The sequence below is a fragment of the Biomphalaria glabrata genome, chromosome 1 (assembly GCF_947242115.1).
Source record: "Biomphalaria glabrata chromosome 1, xgBioGlab47.1, whole genome shotgun sequence".
Lineage (NCBI taxonomy): Eukaryota > Metazoa > Mollusca > Gastropoda > Planorbidae > Biomphalaria > Biomphalaria glabrata.
This window is the reverse complement of record NC_074711.1, coordinates 61739349-61764889: the sequence shown is the minus strand read 5'-3', so window position 1 is coordinate 61764889 and position 25541 is coordinate 61739349. Positions and strand designations below refer to the sequence as shown.

At 32.2% G+C, this 25541-nt stretch overlaps 2 protein-coding genes across 4 annotated transcripts in view; one reads left to right on the top strand and one right to left on the bottom strand.

The window, feature by feature from the left end:
* The first annotated feature begins 187 nt into the window (after positions 1-187).
* Positions 188-18613, top strand: LOC106076847 (cyclin-dependent kinase 5-like). 2 transcript variants are annotated; one of them, XM_056006277.1, is made up of 12 exons: positions 188-364; positions 2283-2319; positions 2842-2930; positions 4762-4829; positions 5798-5915; positions 7392-7487; positions 8087-8161; positions 8353-8449; positions 8999-9068; positions 9173-9233; positions 10546-10626; positions 18255-18613. In XM_056006277.1, the coding sequence occupies exons 2-12, from the start codon at positions 2283-2285 to the stop codon at positions 18270-18272; spliced, it is 810 nt and encodes a 269-aa protein (XP_055862252.1). In that variant the 5' UTR covers positions 188-364; the 3' UTR covers positions 18273-18613. The 2 variants fall into 2 exon arrangements, with proteins under 2 accessions (XP_055862252.1, XP_055862247.1); XM_056006272.1 differs by lacking the exon at positions 18255-18613 and adding an exon at positions 12895-14721 and having other exon boundaries at positions 189-364.
* The window catches only part of LOC106059306 (uncharacterized), a 23241-nt gene continuing 13077 nt past the window's right edge, over positions 15378-25541 (bottom strand). For both annotated transcript variants that reach the window (XM_056006240.1, XM_056006246.1), the window contains exons 5-8: positions 25056-25154; positions 22099-22305; positions 18847-19063; positions 15378-18295 (exon numbers count right to left, since the gene is read on the bottom strand). In XM_056006240.1, coding sequence (XP_055862215.1) covers positions 18867-19063; positions 22099-22305; positions 25056-25154 — 503 coding nt within the window. In that variant the 3' untranslated portion in view covers positions 15378-18295; positions 18847-18866. The remainder of the gene's footprint in view (positions 18296-18846; positions 19064-22098; positions 22306-25055; positions 25155-25541) is intronic.

The window sequence follows — 25541 nt, the reverse complement described above, 5'->3', positions numbered from 1 at the left end:
TTAATCATTAATGATATTTTAAAAATAATATATTTTTAAAGTAAATATGCATTGTCTCTCATTAAAAAAATTAATGTAGATCTAGACTCTACATACCTATTGTTTGTTACATGTAATTTACATGCCTAAAGCTTATACAAATAACGTAACGATAGCTTACGATTCTATTTCCTTTGTTTATCTTTACAGTACGTGTTTTCGATAAATAGTTCTATCTAGATCTAGACTCTAGACTAGATCTATATCTAGACTCTCTAGATTCTAGATCTAGATATATAGACTCAAGACCTATCTAGAACAGTCGAGTTCTAGAACCATTATTGTAACATCCAAAGTTAATTAAGGGATTGGGGGCTTTATAGAAGTAAATTAAGTATTAAAATTATATTTAATTTTAATTAGATCTAGCCTAAATCTAGGTAGATTCTACATCTAGAGCTAGAGTCAGAGTAGTTTATAACTATGCTATTCGGACACCTATAGACCCAAATTTGAAAGTTTGACTTTGACAGCGCATTATTTTACAATCGTAACAATGGTTTGACATAGAAAAGAAAATGACGTATAAGTATAATCAAAATCTTCTTTAGTTAAAGTCAGTTAAAGGAGAATAACTTAAGACTTAAGGATGACTACTTATATTTGTTCCCCTAACTTAACTAACTATAAATAGTATAATAGAGTAATAGACTAGATATCTATAACTATTTGTTATTAAATATTTTAAGGAATTAAGGTCAAAGAGGCCGTATGTTTTTATTTAATTCGGACACATTTGACCCACATTATTTGATTCCAGACACCATAATTTATTTCGGACAGTCTCTATACTCTATATTTAGGCATCAATAAACTCAGATTTTAATTCTATATTAACATTACATTATTTAAATTTTAAGATCCCCAGGCATAGCCCCTCACAATACTCACATGAAATCATTATGATGTTTTCAAACTAGACTATGCATAAATACGAACACAAAAATTAAAATATGAACACACTTATTCTACCAAAATTAGGTCACTGGGATAGTGATTTCTGCACCGACTTTTAGACTTACTTTATGTTTGTTTATTTTATGTGTGTTGAATGTTTGGGGTTTGCATGATTAGATGTGTGTTGAATGTTTGTGTTTTTTTTTGTTTATTAATTTAATAAATTTCTAATACAGATGATCTTTTGTAGTATAGTAGGCCCCTACAGGTTACGATAGCCATTCTTGCCTAACTGAATCCTCTATATTCTCTCTATATAAATTTTGATCTATCTAGTAGGTCTAGATCTAAGCATTTAACTTCATTCAATGTACCAAGCTCACTCCAAACATTTGCCCATTATTAAAAAAAACAACAAACGAACAAATATAATATAAGATCATTTTTATTGATGTCCAAAACTGGCTGTCCGAAATAAATTTTGGTAAGAAAATCGTAATTTAATTCGGACACCGTATTAATTTTTTTTGGTATGGAATTAGAAAACTTGGCTTATGAATCAAATAAATTAGCTCCAAAAACAGAATAAATATTGCCGGGCTCATTAGTATAGACTTAGCCAATCAAAAAATATAGTCTTAACTCTAGGAAGAGTTAAAGTCATCCAGGTAACATAGGAAAAAACAACAATTTGAAATTTGTTTTTCTTACATAAAAAGACAGCTAAATGGAAGGAAATTGGGTCAGAATCATTGGAAAATGGACAAGCACATTATACAGCGCGCTAGTTTTATAATACATATATATATTAAAATAATTATTTAATGACCACAAAAAACAGCGAATGTCCGAATTCATGTAATGTCAGAATTAAATAAACTATTATATATATATTATAGAATATATATAATAATAGAATCTAGAGTCTAGATTTACTTTAGTAAAGACTGTCTTTAGATCTAGATTATTCTATCATCAATGATCTACTCATCATGATCATCTACTAGATCTAGATTCTAGATTATTCTAGATTTACTTTAACTTTAAAAAACTTAGATTCTAGATGATAGAATAGATCTCTAAAACTCTGACTAATTCATTCATTTTATTAATTAAATTCAAAATTATTTTTTTGAAATTAGTCAAAAAAATGGTCCTAAAAGTAGAATGTTGAAAGATCAATCTGTTTTCCGCCTTAACTGTTTTTTTTTAAACTTACATTGTTCTTTATTTAATATTTTATATTGAAAAAAATATAATAACTTATTTTATTAGACTTATAATCAGTAAATCACAAATATATATTGTCACGATACACCATTAATTGATTAATTTTTTTTTTCAAGATGCAGAAATATGAAAAACTTGAGAAAATTGGAGAAGGTAAATCTAAAACTACTTTGACATAAATTAGTGTTCTAATAAATATGAAAAACAAATTAATAAAAAAATAATTTAAAGTATTTCTAAGCAAAGTTTATTTATTTTTTTTTGCTGTTAAACCATTTAGAGCAGCGGTTCTCAACCTTTTAAACTCGGCGACCCCTTTTTTACAATCCCCAACTCTGCCGCGACCCCCCCCCCCCCCCACACACACACACACATACAGCAACAGAAGAATAGACAATAACAATCCATATTTTCGATGGTTTTAGTCGACCCCTGGCAAATCATCAATCGACCCACAAGGGGGTCGCGACCCACAGGCTGAGAACCCCTGATTTAGAGCATACTAAAATGAAGATATTTTAAAGGATTATATTTCTTATATAATATCACTTTGCAAGGGCCGTCATGATGTGTAAATTGTGATAATTTAATGTTGATTTAAGTCTTATTTTCACTTCTGCCATGGGTATCGCCTATATATTTTTTCTTTCTTTATAATGCTTTTGTATTTTATAGGCACATATGGTACAGTTTTCAAAGCAAAAAATCGTGAAACCTTAGAAATAGTAGCATTAAAACGTGTAAGACTGGATGATGATGATGAGGTATGTTTTGAAAATAATTTACTAGTTATATATATATTTATTACTGTAAGTAAATAAGTAAGCTTACTCCCTGCTAGCTGGAGATCTATTTAAAAAAGTGGCATGAATGTTTTGTGAAAGTTCCTCTGGTCTTTTTGATCTGTTTAAAATAGTGAATTAGAATGGAAAGCCGTCTCTGTTTTTATGCTGCTTCTTGTTCATTACTGATTGAAGCAATGATGGAAACTGTCTTTGAAAGCAATAATTTTATATTCATCTATTTGCTTAGCAAGATAAGTCTTTATTTTCTGTCTGCATTTATTAATGTTTCTTAAATTGCGGGTAAAAAATATGACTTATTTATTCTTCTCAACATATGTACAGATCTTTAACAGTGTTAAGAGACTAATTAATCGTGTTGCTCAACAAAATGATTAAATTAATATTATTATTAATATAGAAATGAACTAATATTCATTCTCTGGAACTGTCAGGGAGTTGAGCTTTGTTAAAGAGAAACAAAATTCATTGTAGTCCCTTTAACAGTGTCCATTGAGGGATTTTCTGGTGATCTGTTAGGTCTGCAGCATTACTGCCCTTTGTCATTCAACCAGAATCTTCTTATGGATGCTAATTAAGAGATTATTATTATTGTTATTATTATGGTCATTTATTAATGCTATATGTACAATTAATTGGCAAAATAATTTAACATAGTATATATAAGCCTCTTAACATTTGTCATTAGTCAATTTCTTTCTGTAGTTTAGCTAATTATAATCTCATTTGTAGCATTTTTAAAAAATATTTTGTTCTTTTTTAGCGGCCCCCGAAAGGGGAAAAGACGCTATTAGTTTTGTGTGAAATGTCTGTCCGTCCGTCCCGTTTAGATCTCGTAAACTAGAAAAGATATTGAAAATCGGACATCACAATATTTTAGATCGTTCAAAGTTCTGATGCAACGGCTACTTTTTTTTTTTTTTGAAAGCGAAAAATCTTTTTTTATAATCAGTTATGCAAGTATTTTTTTAAAGAGAAAAAGCTTATTAGTATGCATTATAAGTTAGACCTAATTTAAAACGAATAGTAATCTTATAAACTTCATTTTCCTGAACTTTATTTATTGTATGATCTTCTAAAATGTATTTTTGAGGATTTAGAGCCTTTTCAAAAAATTAGATCAATTATAAGACATCAGTTAGGCCAGGGGAGGCGCGGTGGCTGAGCGGTAAAGCGCTTGGCTTCCAAACCGGGGGTCCCGGGTTCGAATCCTGGTGAAGACTGGGATTTTTAACTTTGGAATCTTTGGGCACCTCTGAGTCCACTCAGCTGAAAAGGGTACCTGACATTAGTTGGGGAAAAGTAAAGGCGGTTGGTCGTTGTGCTGGCTACATGACACCCTCGTTAACCGTCGGCCACAAAAACAGATGAACTTTACTTCATCTGCCCTATAGACCACAAGGTCTGAAAGGGGAACTAGTTAGGCCAGTTTCACATCTAACTTTACATTCACTTTCACCTATCCTTTGATCTGCTGGACCGTTGGGGCACTACACAAGATCTGTTAACCTTCTTTCTCCATTCTTATCTCTCATTTGTCTTTCAAATAATTTCATTTGGATGTTCTTTCTGAAAATATTGAAGCCTGCCTGGGTGGACCACTTCGGGGGCTGATTTTGAGTTTGTGTTTCCACACAAACTGTCTTTTGTAACCTTGTTTATTCTTTGTTTGGTGTGAGTTTTATAATTTGCTTTCTGATATTTTTTTTTTTTTTTTTTTGAGCCAATAATGAATCAAATACATTAGTTATTTTTATAGTTATTTTTATAATCTGTTGATTTTTTTTTACAGGGTGTCCCTAGTTCAGCTTTAAGAGAAATTTGCTTGTTAAAAGAATTAAAGCATAAAAATGTTGTCAGGTAATGAGACAACTCTTTAAAACATTGTTACATAAGGTCAGTGTCTCTCTTTTATCGAATGGAGATTTGTTTTTAAAACTCACAAAGAATACAAGGGGTTCAAATAGGATGAACAGAAAACAAATCACATCAACAGATGCATAAAGTTGATCACCAACATTTGTGAGATTTAGAAACACTTTATAAAATATAAGAGAAATATGTTGGTGCTAATTACTGAAATGAATAGATGGAGTTAGATCATCACTTTTGATCTTGAATTTATTGAAAAAAAAAAAAAAAAGTAAATTGACTCCAACATTTTCTCTTGCCCTTTGTTAGAAATATTGAGATTTTGTCCAGTGGGAAAACTTTGTTTATTTTAGCCTCCTGGACTTTATGAGCTATTTTTCAAGTTTTCAGCATGTTATGGAAAAATTGTCTACAAAAACACTTCAATTACACAAATTGGTGATTAATTTTAGTCTAAGAATGTTTTATTGATCTTTACTGGAAATTTATTGTGAAAACAAGGACTGTTTTTTTAAAAATTAAAAACAACATTCCAGAAAAGAGAACAGACACAACACACATAGAAAGAAGTTCATTGATTGACTACACACAGGTATCATTATCATTTTCTCTAGTCAACTAGTAGCGCTGATACAGCCTGACAGAGTAAGGAACAAACAAGCTTTTGTAGCATTCAGTTCTAGCCTTAATGGACAGAAATCACCCACTTCTGGACAACTTGAGATAGTTATAGTAGTTGTCTTCTAATACACTTCATGAGTCATTAACAACTATGAAGAAATGAAGCCAAAAAAAAAAGGGGGGGGGGGTGTCTTTCTATATATTTCTTAAAAATCACTTTTTGTTAAAATGTTCTCTTGTATAAAATATCAAAAGTGTATGATAAACATGCCAGACTAATACATTCACTGACATTAGTGTTCAGTTTGCTATAATTTGTCTTGGCTCTATTTCAGACTCCATGATGTTGTACATAGTGAAAGAAAGTTGACTCTTGTCTTTGAGTACTGTGATCAAGACCTCAAGAAGTATTTTGATGCCTGCAATGGAGAAATAGACCCAGATGTTGTGAAGGTCATTAACTAATTCAATTTTTTTTTAGTAAAATAACATTTATGATAACATACAACAGTGAAAAAAACAAACAACAAACAACCATTTATAATGTAACAGCCTTCTTATGTCATCAATAACTAGCTCTTATTTCTAGACTATAGGAAGGAGGTTTGTCTCCCTTTAGCCCTTAACACTAGCCTCTCCCGGTCAAGCTTATTTATCCTTGAAACTTGTCCTTTCTCCTCTTACAGCTCTTCTGTTTTACAAAGCTTACATCAACTCACTTTGTCTGTCTGGTAAAATGTTTGTATACATTATTTCTCCCTCACCTAATTTCGGATCAAGCTGAAATTTTGCACAATTATTTCTTTTTCCTGACAAAACCAAAAAAATATAAAAAGAAAATTAACCAATTAGTTAATTAATTATTTTGTTTGATATCTCGAAGTAGGGAAAGTAATTGTACTCAACTGATGTGGTGGCATTAGTTGAATTAGCCCTCTTTATACTTACTAGGTCGCCGCTTTTAAGTTTGAAGCTAACAGTAGGTAACTATAAACCTTCTGTTCTAATAAGCGATTTGCTGGCAGATTGGTTAGTGTATTGGGTAGAGGGGACTTTATCCTTTTTTATTATAAGTGCATTCAAAAAGCGATCCCTCAAATACCCCCTTCTTTCTCCCCCTACCCCTTTCCTACTTCTCAAGACAAGCGTATTGAGAAAGCAAAATGCATGAATTGCACTAAACAAAAACTATTGTTAAAAATATTTTTAATCACACAGATTTAATATTCTTAGTCTAGATCTATTACAAATTAAACTCTTTCTCTCCTAATTGACGATGCCAATGTTGATTAGTCATACATGAAAATAATTAAATTTTTAGATTTATAAATATTAATTTGTGTTTGTAAAAAGAGCATGCATTCTCCATTAATTCAGTTCCAAATCTAACATTTTCTGATGACAAACAAAAAAGTTATTGAAGTTTAATCATAACAGGATAGTGAAATACAAATGAGCAAAACAAATAGTACTTTTGGAACAAGGAAAATAATTATGGAGAGAAAGAGTTAAATACATGGCTGATCCAAATTAATTGATACAACAATGCTTAATGTAAGCTTTGTTTCTTTAAAAAAGTATTTTTTAATGGGTTTTTTTTTTATTGTGGAAAGTCAAACTTTGTTTTATCAAACACAACATCATCAGATACATTACAACCCCATTAGCTTTCTTTGTATATGACTTTTCTCTTTTTGTTTTTGTCTGCTAGAAGCCCTGTGACCTTAACATTTTTTTTTTACGTTTGATCTAGCATGTTTTGGTTTCGTTTTTGAAAGTATATAGTTGTTTTTTTTTCCTGCAATTTTTTCATATTACGTATATTATGTTACACACATCTAATCTCTTATTTGTTGTTTAAGCAAAGTCTTAATAATTCTAGGTCTAAATATTGGTTTATATAAAATGTACTTTCAATTCTTCATTCAGTCTTTCATGTGCCAGTTGCTAAGAGGAATAGCATTTTGTCACAGTAATAATGTTCTACACCGAGATCTGAAGCCTCAAAATCTTTTAATTAACAAGGTCAGCAAAGATCATTTGCTTAGTAGCAATTGATATTTTTTAAAATAAAGAAGTAAAGTAAAGTACCCCTTCAGGACCTTGGGGTAAATGATATTAAGTACATCTGTTTCTTTGGCCAATGGTTAATAAGCAGTGTGTCGTGTGGCCAAACTAGTGTCTGATACCTATTAGAGTTGGCTGGACTCAGGAACATCCTAAAAATCCTGAAATTCAAAATCCCAGCCTCAACAAGATTCGAACCTTGGTAACCTTGGTTTGGAAGCCTAGCTCCTTGCCACTTTGCCACCACACCCCATATTGTTTAGTTATAACTTTTCTATATTCCTATCATAGCAGTAAAAGCTGCTTCTTTCAATAATTTTGTAGAATAACAAGACATTTTTGCTTTCCTTAGAATTAAAGCATATAAAACTATTTCTTTGCAATTAAAAAAATTTGAAGATATTACAAATGTATTTTTTTTGTAGATATCTTTTTTTTTTATATAATATTTAATAGTATTAGATAAGTTGTTCTACATGAGATGTGTCTTTTATTTTCAATTTTAAAGCCTTTATATTTTCATGAACTAATATATTTGCATCCCATTTCATAACAAGAATGGGGAATTGAAGCTTGGAGACTTTGGGCTTGCTCGAGCTTTTGGCTTTCCTGTCAGATTTTATTCTGCAGAGGTTAGTTATGAAAAAAAAAAAGAATAGCTAGAAGAATAAAAAAAAAATTAATTGTGAAAGGATTGCAGTGATAAGTTTAAAAATAAATTAAGCCAATAAAAAGAGAAAGATGCTTGATACTTCTATTGAAAGAAATATTTCGCTTTTTGAAATGAATTTAAATAGTTAAAAATAAAATAATTTCTTACCAGGTCGTCACTCTGTGGTATCGCCCACCCGATGTCTTATTTGGTGCTAAAATGTATTCAACTTCTATAGACATGTGGTCAGCTGGCTGCATTTTTGCAGGTCAGTGCTTTTTTTCCTTGAATAGTTAGCAAGATTTCTAAAACAACATTTATATGGCATTCTATTCTAGTGGAATAATGGGAGTTATGAAATATTCTCAATTAGTTTCATTTATTTTATTATATTTGACTGTATGTATGTACTTCAACCTTGCTTTTTTTATATACTAGGGCTACTTTTTCCTTAATATTACAAGTAATGCCATCTCAGATGCTATAATATTGCCTAGAGTCTGAGCATTTCTAAACCTGTCTTGACCTCTGATTGTATTAGGGAGAACTCAAAAGAAACTTCCTTTAAGAGGACCAAAAAAAATGATTGTGAAAAAAAAATACAAATATGATCCAAGTAGTAAAAAGGTTGATAATTAAGACCAGAGTTACATTTAAAAATAAATATGAAAAATGCATAAAAATAAGTTAAATAATATTGTTTTAAGAAAGAAAAAAGATTTTTAAAATTAAAAAAATGTAATTATATTGTCTTATTTAATTGCATTCTATTTCTCACCAAAGCTATTCATTAATGTAGATGTTTGTTAAACCACAGAGCTGGCGAATGCTGGGCGGCCACTATTCCCTGGCAATGATGACGATGACCAGCTAAAAAGAATTTTCAAGTAAATTTATTTTATTTTGAAAAAAATAATGTACTTAAAAATGTAATTGTATTACTATTTCAAAGGATCATGTACATTCTTTCAAAACTCAATATTTTTTTTAGACTCTTAGGCACCCCAACTGAAGAAACCTGGCCAAATATGGCACTTCTGCCTAACTACAGGGTTAGTATGATACACACGTAGATATAGACTCATTAAGCTTAGCTGTTTTTAATTTATAATTTATCTTATGACTCTAGATTAGTTCAGTTTTCCTTTATAAGCTAATTAAATTTAGCAATGAATGCCCTGCTATTGGGGCATGGTAGCTAAGTGGTAAGGTATGTGACTTCTTAACTGAGAGGGTCCCTGGTTCAAAACTGTGAAGATATGAACTTTAAACTTTAGGATTTTTAGGATGTCCCTGAGTCCACCCAACTCAATGGGTGCCTGACATTAGTTGTGCTGGCAACATAATACCCTCACTAATCATCAGCTAAAGAAATAGATGACCTTAATATCATCTGCCTATAGATATTGCAAGGTATGAAAGGGGTACTGTACTCTTACTTTCTTATGCACTGTTATTTTATTTCCCATGCACTGTTATTGAATTTCCCAAAATCTTATCATTTCCAAATATGTCCTTGACACTTATATAGTTGCAGTGGTACACACTCTTTAGTAGTATTCTTGTATATGTTCACACTTTTAAGTTGAGCTATTTCTTAAAGTAGACTAATAGTTTTTAAAGGATACAGGAACATAATTATTTACTAAGTACACTCCTAAAGATTAAAAATAATCTTTACTTATTGTAACTATACAACTAGTAACTGAGAAACATTTAGGCCTATGTCTCTTATATATTTTATTAGAAATTATGTCTTGCAAAAAAAACAAATGTCTAGCTTAGCTTGTCTCCATATCTCATTAATGGAACTGAGTATTTAGTGCAAACCTTTGCTTATTTTTTAGAGAGATTAATTTACATGGTGGCCTACTAGTTAATTATTCCAGTAGCTTGTGGAACACCAATTCAGGCCTTGCTGAACACTAGGATTCAGCAGAACACAGTTTGGGAAACACTGCAGTAATTCATTCAATAACAGAAATGAGATTGATTTTTTCAAATAGTTTTATTTCAAAGGATGACAGTGAAATTAAATAAACAAAATTTACATCAATCCTCTCAGGCATCTGTTTGTCTTCTACCAACATTTCCATTCAGCAACCAATTTACTGCTCTTCATTTACTGCTCTTCATTCACACCACACCACTTTACAATCACACTGTACAGGTCTTCATTCACACCACACCACTTTACAATCACACTGTACAGTTCTGCACTGTTGATCAATGGTACTGCTCAGCATTCATACCAAAACAGTCTGCCATTTTAAAAATATCCCTTAGAAGTGATTGTGCATTGTTGAAATATTTTGCAATATTACCTCCCTTTTCTAAACTATTCTTTGTTATGTTTGCTTGCAGCCATTTCCTATGTATCATGTGAGTACCACATGGCAACAGGTTGTTCCAAAACTCAATTCTAAAGGCAGAGATTTGTTGCAGGTAAATTCTTTTGATTAGTGAATAGTTGCTCACATATTTTGAGATTATTTATTGTATCCTTTTTTTTTTCTAACTCTTAAATTGTCTCATAACCATTTATATTCCTTTTTGTTTTCTTCATTTCTTATTTAGTACACATTTTTCAGTAGGCCTAAGTAAGAACTGCATCATATGCTCTAGAAAAGTGTAATGACATGGCATCCATTGTCTTATTAATACCTAAACTTTTCAAAATCATCTATTAAACCTATCGGTATGTGACATTTGGCATGAGCTGTTTTGGCGCAGGGGATGTTTTGGTGTGACATATTCTGACTATAATTTACAAAACATGTAGCTTTTATTATTAAGTTTATTTCAATATAATAAATTATTGTATATATAGCATGAATTCTATCCCCAGCCACTGAATTGTTTTTTGACAAAGGTTTTTATTATTTCGTGAATATATAATTCCTACCTGAGGCTACAGTAATGACATGCTTCCTTCTCTCCCCCTAAATTTTATGTGAATTATGCCAAGCGCACAGGATTACATCCTTTGATTTATATTTCCAAAAGCCATTTTTTTTAAGTTTTGATATTAGTTTAGTTTAATGTCCATAAAAGCTACAAAACCTTTAAAAGATAGATTTTAGTTGAAAAAAAAAATTTTTAGGTAATGGTGATTTGGGGGACACAACTTCTCTTGGTGTAGATAAAGGCAAACAAACTGAAGAAAAGACTTACACCGAGCATATACCTTAAGTCAGCGGTTCTCAACCTTTTAAGCTCGGCGACCCCTTTTTACAATTCCTCACTTTGCCGCGACACCCCCCCCCCTTACACACATACAGCAATAGAAGAGTAGACAATAACAATCCATATTTTCGATGGTCTTAGACGACCCCTGGCAAATCGTCAATCGACCCCCAAAGGGGTTGCGACCCACAGGTTGAGAACCCCTGCCTTAAGTTAATTAAATTAAATAACTCTCTTTTTTTTTTTTTTTTTTTTTTTGTGTAAATGGAAAATGGCATTGATTATTTTTTCATTGTTTCACTTTATTTTCGTTTGTAAATTAGTGTAATTACTTCAACAAATATTTTTGAAAATAAAAGTGTTCCACTCAATAAACAAACATGCACAAGCCAAAGTAATAAGAAAATGATGTGAAACACAAATACGAATATACATGCAATTAATGATATATCACATTGATTAATGGACATAGTGTGAGCTATGGATGTTTGCCTGGTCATGTGGTATTGCCTCTAGATATGCGGTTCAAACCCTTCTTGCGGCAATCCCCCACCACCCTATGGGAGGTTTGTATTAGGATTCTATAATTCTTAATTCTGAGGAAACATTAGAAACTTATAAAATATACAAAGTATGAAAGGTTAGATTTCATCCTGGGACCATGATATTAACATACTTCCCCCGCCATAAACTAAATATGAGCTGTGCAAGACGCACATAATGACATTCATCTGTTTCCCCTCCTTTTTGTAGTGGAAGGTACTATAAATTAAACAAATGATTTTTGTTTCCACCTCAAATTGCATCAATTTTTTCTATCATTGTTTTATTTTTATTTGGATAATATTAAAAGACATGCGTATGTTATCATGTGATTTAACAATAATTACAAAAACCAAAATAATGTACACAAATATCTCTTGTTCTCTACATGACAAATATGTTAGACACAAACACACATACAAAACATAGATATGTCTCAGTCTTGTTTCAAGAAATATTATAATGAACATAAATAATGTGATCAAAACAATTTGAAAATGACTATCACCCCAAAACGGCTGTGCCAAAACGTCCTGCTTCGTAAACCTTATAACTATTTTCTGATTAAATTTTGGTTTATGTTAGATCCATTGCATCATTCCATCTAAACATTTTGGTATGACAATGCAGAGTAAATTATATTTTAATTTTAATAGAAATATACATTTTTAAAATAATACAATCTCAAGTAATTGTTTGTGTGTATCAATAATTTTTTTATTTATTATAATTGTTAAACATTTAAAATAATTGTAGCATAATCACAATCAACCAGGAGCTCTGAATTTGTGACAATTTCTTTTTTAAAAATAATAATTGCTCACCTCATTTCTAACTTGGTTGGTTGTCACAGTTAAACAGGATTCTTAAACATGTATTCAAACACTCTAAGTATATTTCAGAGGAAAACCCAGATATCATTTTAGAAACCTTGTATTTCATAAATTTTTATTTGTTTTACTCCATTTTTGTTTTTCCAAACAGAAACTGTTGGTTTGTTTTCCCCCGAACCGTTTATCAGCTGAAGACAGCCTCCAGCATCCATACTTTAGTGACGTAAACCCCAGCATGAAGTGAGGGGGCTAATAAGGAGTCAAATCACATTTCCACTCAGAGAGATATTTGCTGTTGTCTAAATCCATCTGGTCCATTCAAGAGAGATATTTGCAGTTGTCTAAATCCATCTGGTCCATTCAAGAGAGATATTTGCAGTTGTCTAAATCCATCCGGTCCATTCAAGAGAGATATTTGCAGTTGTCTAAATCCATCTGGTCCATTCAAGAGAGATATTAGCTGTTGTGTGCACATCCAGTGATCTCATCCCTTTGTTCTTATTAACCCCTCTGCCTGTCCATAGTCATTCCTTGAAAAACTAGATCTTAATTCTGCATTTCCTCATCTGAACAAGTATAAAGGGAAGTTAATCATTTATTTGATCAGAAAGTTAAAGCACTCATTGGATGTGGCAGATTACCAAAGAAAAGAAAAAAAAATCATACTATTGATTTGAATTTTTTTTATAACTACCGATATTATGGTACTGGTACTTTAAATGTAAAACTATCGAAACTCTTAGGCTAAAATATTCATCAGCCCTGAGTGTATTATTACACCTCAATACATTCCTATCTCTTTCGCTAGTGAGAAGAATGTGTCTCAAAATTCAGGTTTAGAAACTCAGAATGCCAGCCACTTAAAAAGAATAATCTTTAATTTTCTTCACGTCTGTTTCACTCTGTGAAAAATTATTTGCTTATTGATGTCTTTGTTGTGGCAATGCTGAGCAAATGATAGAAAGTATTTGTATGAGAAACATATTATCTCTACTATGTTTTGAGTTTCAACAAATAGTTTTCTGATTCTGGGTGTGTTTTTTTTTTCTTTTTCTTTTAGAGAATTGACATATTAGGTGTAGAGCAATATAAAATATTTCATCAAAATTAGCTTCTATTTCTTTTACTATTCTTTACTGTTAAAGCAATAAATACTGTTTAACACTTGAGGAATTATTCAAATCCTAGTAAATCTTTGCACAATCAAATTGAGATTCCAAAGATTCTGTTTGTCCTAGTACATAGTCAGCTCACAAACATTGGTTTTCTAGAACCCTTAAATGTGAAAATCTATGCTAATTTTCTTTAAGTCTATGTCAATTTACATTCAAATCAAAATTCTTATCCAAAATGTTTTTTTTATTCAGTAAATATTGTAGCAAGGAAAATTAAAATATGTATAATTTGTTTAGAAGCGTCAAATTGTTTATTTCTATTTTGCCCCAAAGAAGTGAGGTATAAATTAGTCTATCAGATTGGTGTACATATTTTAAAAGTGTTGTAAACATTTTCTGAATGTTACTGTAATGTAATGATGGTAACTGAACTTGAAGAATGGTTTTAAAATGAATGAATCCTATATAAAAGCTCTATAGTTAGCTTTAATCAGATGCTATTAAATATATATAATAGAATGTGTAAATTTGACCAAGATTATGTTTTGTGATGATATAAATATCTAAGCTAAGATCTTTTTTTTTCTCTTACTTCATTTGGATGTTTTGATTTCAACTATTGACTCATCTGTTCATTCAGTTTTGTGTGGGGCTGGACATTGATAGAGTGTTTATCAATGTTCTTAGAAGGACTAACTTATGTGCAATTTATTTATATTCATGTCACACTTTCTTCTTTGTCTGTTCAGTGTAGTGATTCATTTTTTCTTGTGTTTCTTAGAGTCAATTTTTTAGTTCATTATTTCAAATGTAAATTTGTTCAAAACATAGAAAATGAGGAGACATTAAACAGGTGAAATCGACAGGTGTCCATGTTGAAAGTTTTTTAAAAGTGAAACAAAAATTTAGTTAATGCACATCTCATTCAATTCAAATTGAGCTAGACAAATATGAAGGGTGGTGTGAAAAGTTGAAACATGCACAATGGTTACCTCTTTCGTTACCTCGAGGCAGATGGTTTTTAGGACCACCCTCAATAACCAAGAATCAGTGTAATAGAATCGGTATATTTTACCTTCACCTTAGTCACTGTTGGGGCACCACATAAGATCCATTGACCATTTATAAATAACCCACATCATTTTACAATGTAAATATTTTTTAAAACATTATTTTGGAAAATAACAAAACTATTTGCATAAATGTTATAAAAAAATACAGAAAAATCTCTCACTTAATATAGCTTCCCCTGTTGTTGTTTTTTTACTATTAATAGTTTTTATTAAAAAACAGCTTAATATTTAATTTTAAAACAAATGATTAGCTTTCAGAAGATTAGAAGTACTAGTTGCATCAGAAGTTAGCAAGCTGGAAAATATTAAATCTGATTTTCAATATCTTTTCTAGTTTTTGAGATGAAAACATGACAAACAGATGGACAGACACAACTAATAGCAGCTTTTCTCCTTTCAAGGGCTGCTATTACAATTGACAATAAACAAAAAGAACTCATTTTCCATTATTCAGATCATCTGCATTCCTTTATTTATAAAATATAAATACAATAAATCATAGTCATTAATCAGTTCAGTTTTAATATGTGTACTACAGAGTAAAATACTAATACAGAAAAATGTATTTTAGAGGATGGTTCAACATTAAATTCATGTTTGAAACAGATTTATAAAGGTCTGGATGTTTTCTTTTTTTCAGTGCACTTTCAATCATAGAGATAGTAATTTAAATAGAACTACTTAATATTTATTCATTTATTTGTAAGTTTCTTATACTTAATGTCCAGAATGCCTCAGTCAAACATCTTAAGGCAAAAAAAATAAATAAATATATACATAAAATAACTACTATAAAATTAATTCATTCATGCACAATATTTGATGAGTTAATGCTGACCATTTGAATTGAAGAAATAAATTAAGATGAGCTTTAATGGAATGACTTCAGTATTAATACACACAACATACAACACTGAAACTCTTAACTTTCTGACTTAATCCTGGAGTTGAGCTCAACAATATCAGTTGTTTTTTTGTTGTTTTTTTTTGTATTAATTAATTTGGTTTTAATGTTCTTGTTCTCCCTTCCAGCCATGTCCTGCCAACTTTCAATTCCAACAAATGTGAGTCGCTTACCCAAGAAAAAAAAGTCTAACATCCATACAGACTGAATAATGACCCTCTAAAAAATCATGTAGTTTTTTGTTTTTTTTCTTCAGACCTTTTTTTGTAATCTCATATTAAAAAAAATAAATCCTAGGATAGATTCCAAGAACTAAATAAAATAGAAACAATTTTTGATTGCAGTTTCTAAATATTTGTGCAAAAGCAACTTACAAATAATTGACATAAATTTAAATTTTGTAAAGTTTCTTAGATTTCAGAGTTCATCATAACTAAAAAAATAATAGTTAAAGATGTTTTTTTTGAGTCCTCAATTCCAGGTTCGTATGGAAAAAACTAGATTTAAATCTGACAGAAAAAGATTGAATTAGTACATCTAAATCTACAAAGATAATCATTAACATGAATATACAATAATTATATACAAGTGTCATATTCAATACAATTGTCATTGAATGATATATAAATGTATTTATCTACACATGTACTGAGGTATATAAATATGAGGATAATTTTTAAGGCAGAAGGTTCATTTATTGACTAACTTTCTTTTTCAGTGGTTTAGGTAGTTTTAGTTCTGAACCATGTAGCGATGAAAGTCTATCTATATACATATGTACATACTATATACTCCCAGCCTACCCTTGCCCTAATGTAATCAGCTTTTAAAAACAAAACATTTTAACTCTAGCGCCATCTTCTTCGACTACAAAGCAGTGCCTTCAATGATGACGGGAGAACTCCTATACAGTGAGCCCTATTATATATATATATATATATATATATATATATATATATATATATATATATATATATATATATATATATATATATATATATATATATATTATATAGGCCTACCACTGCTTTGTTATTTGGTTACAAACAAGATTCACACTGAATGCATAATATAGGATGGCTGCCATGAGATCTAATAATTATGTTGAAATCTCTTGCAATCTAAAACTTTAAACCCTGACAGACAAATGTTGTTAACCTACTTCAAAAGTAAACATTTGTTTTATGTGTAGTTACCTCTCCTGTGAGAGCCTGGCCCCCAATCAGATTAGTAATCTGGGAGGTTTTCCAAAACACTGAACATTGTCACAGCATGTAACATTAGAGACATGAAACATTGCCAATTATACAACTACAAGTTTATACCTAATAGCAAAGTGACTAATGACACAATTACATATGAGCAAGTTGTAAGATTATCATATAACTATATACACATGTAAAATATCATGTAAAATGAAATGCCAATGATAGTAATTCCTTTTTTATTTATAAGTTACAAAAAGGTTTCTTTGATAGAATTTTGAATTTCTTTTTCATATTTGTTTTTTGCATCTGGGTTCCTAGCCACAAGGAGCAGTTAATTCAAACAATTCATATATATAAATATTTCTCCCCTTGGATCCTTCCTTCCAAACCACATTGGAAACCCGAGCCCTACCATTCCTACTCTGCAATGCCTTTGCTAGAATGGCACACCACAAGGTCCCTATTCCCTAATAAAAAAGATTAAATAATCTATAAATTTTGTTGAAGAGACCAATATGTCAATAGTCTAAAATGCAAATTCCTATGAATATAGTCAAAAAGAACTATGTACAAACTAATTTGATGACTGCCATTATTTGTCCTGAGGCGACAAGTATAAAAAGTATAAAATGATGAATGAGTCATGCCAAAAACATATGAATTTCAATACAGTTATAATATTCAAAATTTTGAGTCACATTGATAATAGCACACATCCAATAAACGTAAATCATGGATGTCAACAACCAAACATTCATTTTCCTATTTTTTACAAAGATGTGACATTATCAAACATGAAGCTGTAAATCTAATAAAATATAACGTTAAATCATTGAATGTTTAATTCTAATCCATTTAGATAGATTTATAAAAGTGTTTATTATAATAATCCAAAGTATCAGAGCAATGTATACCACATCCTTGGTGACATTAGAGCTTTAATTTCTATTGAATTCTATTGAAAGGAGGATTATGTTGTGTTTCAAGTTTGGCCTATTTGTAGTGTGAAGCCTTCAATCTAGGGTGATGACATCACAAGAAATAAAGAAAAACTAACAACAAAGTATACAATAAAAAACTGATGGGTTGGAAACTATAAAATCTTTTTCCATGTTTACATAATTTTCATTATAATAATTACTTTTTTGAACAATAATCAGTTGTATAAAAACATTAAACTAACACTCAGCTCTTTCTCTTCTTCATTTAAGTCAAGTGTTTTCTTGTGATGCAGTGAAGGGCTGGGAGCTTGCTGTGAACAAAAAAATCCCTTCAATAGATTCAGCTCTACAAGACAGTTATAACAAAGTTGATGCTACATAAAAAGAACTAAAAAAAAATGTTTTTGCACCATGCCAGTATTATGAGCCAAGGGCCCTGGGCTGCCTGGTCGTGCAGTGTGTGTTGGGCTGTAGTTTTGTCATCTTGATGGTACCAGGTTAATATTCTGCTATCCCCAGTCATTCCCAGAGTCCCTTCAACTATGAAGGAATATCCGAAAAATGAAAAAAAAAAAACATTTTTACAACCTTCTTGCTCTACCCACAAATAAAACTGTACTTTGTTTTCAGTTTGACTTGATTCTATTATGTAATTGTACATTTAAAACTTTTGGCCTGAAATTGTTCCATGACATTTTAGCAGTAATAGAGTGCCTACCATTTAATGACATTTTAGAAGTAATAGAGTGCCTACCATTTAATGACATTTTAGAAGTAATAGAGTGCCTACCATTCAATGACATTTTAGAAGTAATAGAGTGCCTACCATTCAATGACATTTTAGAAGTAATAGAGTGCCTACCATTTAATGGCTTTTAGACTTCATTCTTCAAGGCTGCGGTAAAGATTTCTGGACCATAAACGGCTCCTGTCCATTAGGCTCTTTTCTAAGGCTTTGTCAGTGACCACTACATCTACATAAGGTATGTTTCTGTTGACTACCTCATCTCTGGTCATGGCTTCTGTCCAAGGCATTACCGTCAGAGTCTCAATAGTACCATCTCTACAAGCTCTTTCAGCTGTTTTAACAAAAGATTAAATTAAATGTTTAAGTTATGAGGAATGGGTATTACTCCAGAATATAGAGTCTGGTATCAAGTACATGAAGTAATGAAGAGTAAATCTCTAGATCCACCAAATCTAAACTTTCCATATCTCAAACACATTCATTTAAAGTTGAAAGATTTGTTATCCATTTATTTTCTACGGCCATACTCAAACTGCAATGCACGTAGCGGCACCACAGCTTTCACAAGAACAACAAGCAAAATATAAAAATACTTGAATAAAAACAACAATCATATCTAATGGGATGAGCTTCCATTTACAGCCATATGTCTCAATAATGTAGAAGTTATTTCCTCATTTTAACATCAAACAGAATAATCCATTACGAATAATTAATTGACTAATTGGTTAACTTTTGTTAGGTACAATAAATAATTGATGAAAGTTTCAACTGATCTGAGAATGGTTGTGTGAGAAATTAAGTGTAGCCTACAATTATCTAAGGGGACAAAATCCTACATTTTTAGCCACATCACAATGAAGGATTGTTGGTATCAAACATAAAATTATAACCAGTAACTAATTGACTAATTGTTTTTTGTATTCATTAATTTATCCATTATCTTTGAAATGAATATTTGTGCAAAGTTTCAACTTGATCCGAGAAAGGTTGTGGGTGTTCAAAATATTTACCAGACACACAGACAGATGACATAAGCTTTGTAATATACCCCTGGCTACATAGACCACTCGACCAACTAACTTTCTAAAACATCATAATATTTCTTTAATCAGATGACTGACCAATAAAAACACTAAACCGACTTAAGCTCTTTAGTACTTGAAATATTTATACGAACTTGATATTTAAACTCTGCTTTTAGTACGACATAAACTCTTTGATAAAAAGAAACATAGCGACATTAACCCTTTAGTCTTAGACAAAAAGATACATAGGTCAAACATATTATACACATATAATCTAGGCACTGGCGGATCCAGAACTTTTGAGTGGGGGGGGGGCGATTTTTTTCCAAACCCTAACCCTAATGCCCAGTAAACCCTAACCCTATGCATAAACGTGCGTATATATATATATATATATATATATATATATATATATATATATATATATATATATATATATATATATGAGAATTTTTAAAAAGCAGCATTTCTCAACCTTCGGTGAAAAACAAAACAACTGGGAGAGCGCTATAAGGTTCTCTTGTGGGGTTCGGGGCGAAGCCCCGACGACAAAAGCGTTTTCTTGCTTTTTTCACTGTAGAAACGCATTCTCCTGACATCTACAACTCATTATTTATCAATGGAGTTCGGAGCGAAGCCCCGACGCCAAAAGTGTTTTCTTGCATTCTTCACTGTAGAAACGCATTCTTCTGACATCTGCAGCTCATTATTCATCAATGGAGTTCGGGGCGAAGCCCCGCCGCCAAAAGAGTTTTTTTGCATACTTCACAGAAGAAACGTATTCTCCTGACCTAAAACTCATTATTCATACTATTAAAAAAGGACCTTTTGAATAATATTGTACTTAAAAAATATTCTAATATGAATTTATAGGCCCTTAATAGGCTACATTGCAAAAAATCCGATTTGTTCCTTGAAAAGATAAGATACTCCACATATTTAGATTTTGGCTTTGAGGATCTCTGCCGAAAAAAAATTATTCGATAAATAATATTCAATAAAATCAAAGTATAAATTGTGAGTTATAGTCCCAAATTTATTTAACTAGAAAAATATCAGATTGAGTAAAGGTTAGAAAAAGGCGACCATGAAAAAATGATTTGGGTTTAGAACTCATCTCAATCGTGACTCTTATACTGAAAAATTTCGTTTGAATTCTAATTTTTTGAATGCAAAGTCTTTCTTAAAATAGTTATGATAAATTCATGTGAAATTACATAAACTCTGTCTGGAAATGGGAGTGGCGGTAGAGTGAAAACGATTAATCCTCGCTCCTTTAATAATTTCTGCTAAAGATTGCATTTGGCATTAAAGAATAGGGGTGTGGCGACTCGATATAAGAATTTAATTTATAGTATATATAAATTATATTAGTGACAGATATTTTTGTTTTGTAATTTCCTAACTGTAATACAAAAAGAAAAAGTATTGGTTTGTCCGATGGGGGAAAGGCGATTGCATGAATCGCCCCTCCCACCTGGTACAACCCTTTTCATTTAAATTTTACTAATGATAAAATTTGAGATTATAGTGTGGTACGACATAATATACAATGAGTTCACATATCAATATGTAGTTTATATTATATAGATATTCAACTAATTTTGTTCACAAACTATGATTCTCCATAAAAATAGGACCGCCCCCCCCCCACTCAGAGGGCTAGAGTGGGGAGGGCAGTAGGCCTACATGCAATTTCCCCCTCCCCAACCTCACCGAAACGGCCAAGATACAAGAAGGCGAGCGACATAATATAAATCTATATATTAATTCAACTAATTTTGTTCACAAACTATGATTTCTCCATTAAAGTAGGACCGCCCCCCCCTAAAAAGGTTTAGGTGGGAAGGGCAGTAGAGATAAATTGTCAAACAGGGAACGACATAATACAAATATCGGTTAAAATATCAATAACAGGTTTTAATCACATAGATATTTAATTGATTCTGTTAGCAAGGTGTGATTTCTACAAAGAAATTGGACCGCCCCCCCACTCGAAAGTTTAGGGGGGGGGGGCGGGATTGATACCATCGCCCCCTCCCGACCCCACCAAATCGGCCAACATACTAGAGGGGGGGGGTGGGCGAAATAATCTAAAAATAGGTTGAAATATAAATAATTAGTATATATTATTAACATAAGTAATGAATTCATATACAAATTGTGTGAATTCTATACTAAAATTCGTCCGCTGAGTGGGGGGGGGGGGGCGATCGCCCCTACCGCCCCCCCCCCTGGATCCGCCAGTGAATCTAGGGTACATGGGTGCTCAAGCACACATGTGCAATCTATTCCATCCACAACTGATGCACACACAGCGCACATGTAGTTCACTTACTTCTAGTATTGGAGCAGTCAGGCAATACAAAGATTTCTTTAGCATTGATGGTAGCCCCGTAAGAGTCTTGCACTGTAACCTCGACACCAAAATTTTTACGAGTTTTCTTCATCCAGATGGTTACCGCCCTTTTAATATCAATGGTGAGCCATGCGTTGCCTTGTGCTGGGACCATGACTGCATTCAAAATCTTTTGTTTGTAGACAACTGCAGTAGGGAAAAAAAGTAAAATGTAAAATAAAATTACTTAAAAAACGTATATCAAGTATCAATTTCTTTGAATCAATCATGTAATTAATTTGCAATAGATTTTTAGACTAAGAATGATAAATTGGAAATATTTGTACTAATTGTTTGTTGATGTTTTTTTAGAGCAATTTCATGCTTTTAGCATGCTCAATGCGCTATGATCCAATCACTTGTCTGAACCAGTTGAGAGTGGTGGGAAGTAGGGCTATCTGAGTGAAGGTTTCAGCGATAGCTTTTTAAAAGTAAGTACGAGGAACGATGTTCGAGTTGAAATTAGAATGTAGCAAACCTTCAGATAATAGGATCTTGCTGGTCTACTAAACAGGGCCTGATTAACGGTAGTGGGGGACATTGCAGCCGCACGGCGCTTGACTCATAATGGTGAACTACTCTATTTTCTTTACAAATATATATATTTATTAATTCATGTATTAACTATATTAAGTCCATTTTTATTGAAGCTTGAAGAACGGTGGGCCTTCCATACAAATCCTGACCAGGGCCTCCACTAACTAAAATCCGACACTGCTACTAAGGCTGTCAGGGGCATAGTATGAGAACCGTTGGTCTAGACAAGGAACAGGCAGACGTCTAGACAGGTAATGTGCACTAATAACATAATGCAATTCAGTCAATGGAAGCTATTTCATACGCAGTGTTCTGATGTCAATAAAATGTAGCCTACTCGGTCGATATGTACAAGCACAAGGGCATATATATTTTTTTTTAATCGTCGAAACTCTACGTCTACGTCATCATGGCGCCAATCGTACGAAATTGCGTTTGTCAATGAGCAGAAGTGAACAATATTTTTCTGTTTGTGTTTCCGTTTAGTCTTCTAGTTGATCTGTTTTGGATAGATCCAGTAAAGTGTAAAGGAAAAAGTGGGAAAACAAAATTCTAAAGAAAATCCGCCTTATCTTTTTATTATCACTAAGTGTACTAAGATGCACATGAGTATGATGAGTGAAAGAAAGGTACGCAGTGGCGTCGGTAGGGGGTCCGATGTGCAGGGCCGCCCTAATAATTGCGGGGCCCTATGCGAAACGGTTGCACGGGGCCCAGTCTGGGTAGGGATAAGCATAATGTCAAAATTAAGATTTTGTAATAGAAAATACATTCGTCTTGGCAATATTCTTATTAAACGAAAGCTGACAATACCGTTTTATTTTATTGCGCGTATGATTGGCACCCCAAATTGACGATTTTGATATTTTTCAGATTTTTATTAGTTTTCAGGAGATTTTAATAATTTCAGATTTCCAGGAGGCCCTGGAAAATCGGGTGGCCGCGAAAACCTTATTATTATATATAAGCTATAGCCTAATGGTTTAATTTAATAATTTACACCTAGAATTAGCGCGGGGCCTATGAAAGTGCGGGGCCTACTGCAGCCGCAAAGGTTGCAGTGGTCTAAGGCCGTCCTGCCAATGCGTGCAGACCGAACCTAGTAACACTCATCAGAGGATACCATTGCACCAGCAACCCAACTTCTATTCTATAGCAGTAGTAGGAGGTGAGGTGGCCGAGTAGTTAAGTGCCATATTCACGTATTATGGTAGTTCATTCTTTAAAAAAAGTTCTCTGCTACTGCCAATAAAAGTTTCCCTTTCAGACCTTGTGATTTATAGGGCAGATGATGTAGAGGTTTCTGTGGCCTCCGGTTAACGAGGGTGTCATGTGGCCAGCACAACGACTAACCGCTTTTACTTTTCCCCAACTAATGTCAGGTACCCACTAGAGCTGAGTGGACGAGGCGCCTAAAAATCCCGAGATCATAAGAGATCTCAAAAAGGGATATTACCGATAATCAGTAATACGAAATATACAATATAATTGTTAGTTCCCCTGAGTCTCATGGATCAAACACTGGGCTTTAACAGTAATAAAAAAAAATGTGTTAATACAATAATTATTAAAGTGATCTTTCTGAAATGTTTATAAAATGTATTGTCATGCAGTATGAGCTTATGTGCGGAATCTCAGTTCGAAAGGAAAATGAAAACGCGTTCAAAAAAGTGATGACGAAAGTGGGAGTTAATAGAAGATAATGAGAAAAAAAGTGTTTATTTGAACGAATGTAGAACCGAGTCGGTACGCAGTTCTTTGAATTATTCATGAAGGTTGAACCATGTTTCTAATTTAAAAAATTCCACAATTGAATCATCAAAATTTATATTTCAAAGAAAAGCAAGTAAGTAGGTCCTAATAGGGCCTACATTTTTTTTGGAAAGCTTATGTCGGGAATGTATTTAGGCAACACAAACACAAAGAGCCCATATCTCAAATAGCTTGGGGCCATTTAAAGTCAAGTCTAACTATGGCACTGTACATTGCTAGTCTTTCAAAAGTGTAAAATTAAAACTATGTCAAATAGAAAATGAGTGTATTCAGAAAAAAATATGGAAAGTTTCCCCGGTGTGTTCGGCCTTCAAGCGTCTTGAGATTCGAGCCATCGGCATTTGGGCAGTAACAAATTTACATCTGCTTGGTTCCCTCCCGGGCAGATCGTTTGTTTCAGGCGCGCAGAGTTTCAATGGGTCTAAAGTTGCAAGAGTCTTAGACAAATATAAAGAACAACAAGTGTTTTTAATAGATTATAAATTCGCGTTATGTCTACCAATTCTCAAGACTCGGTCAGTTAGGATCTCCTCAAAGCATCTATAGGCCAGTAATAATGTAACATTTCATAGAAAGTAAATATTTACCTCGATTTCGTTTCTTTGTGGTTAGTGGTTTGATAAACTGATAGATTGTGACCAAATAATCAGACATTTCTTTATCATCTTCATCTACACATGGGCAATCTGGCATCAAAGGGATTTAAATATAAAAATAAAAGATTAAATTTCATTGTTTCCGAATCTGTTTTGTTTTAAAGAATCAAAGAATTATAGTCTAAAGATAAAAAATTTTTGCATAGTGCGGCTCCGCCTTCCTGTTTGATAGTTGATATATTTGTAGCAACAGATGCATTCATTTTTGTGGTGGTAATATTGATGAATATTTTGTGATGGTGTAAAACAAAATTATAGTCATTGGATATAAATATAAATAATGTATAATATATAGATCTTTGATCTCAGAATGGAACTCTTATCTAAAACACTTTACGTTACGATCATTTACTTGTTCTTGCAACTAGATTGGAACTTGCATTATTGCTAGGATACTTCTCCAACTTGCATTATTGC

What these genes read in the sequence shown, in the direction of transcription:
- LOC106076847 (XM_056006272.1), top strand. Translation starts at nt 2,283, where the DNA reads ATGCAGAAATATGAAAAACTTGAGAAAATTGGAGAAG. An exon ending in ACTTGAGAAAATTGGAGAAG is followed by an intron (nt 2,320 to 2,841) that starts GTAAATCTAAAA and finishes TGTATTTTATAG; the next exon opens with GCACATATGGTACAGTTTTC. An exon ending in TAGACCCAGATGTTGTGAAG is followed by an intron (nt 5,916 to 7,391) that starts GTCATTAACTAA and finishes TTCTTCATTCAG; the next exon opens with TCTTTCATGTGCCAGTTGCT.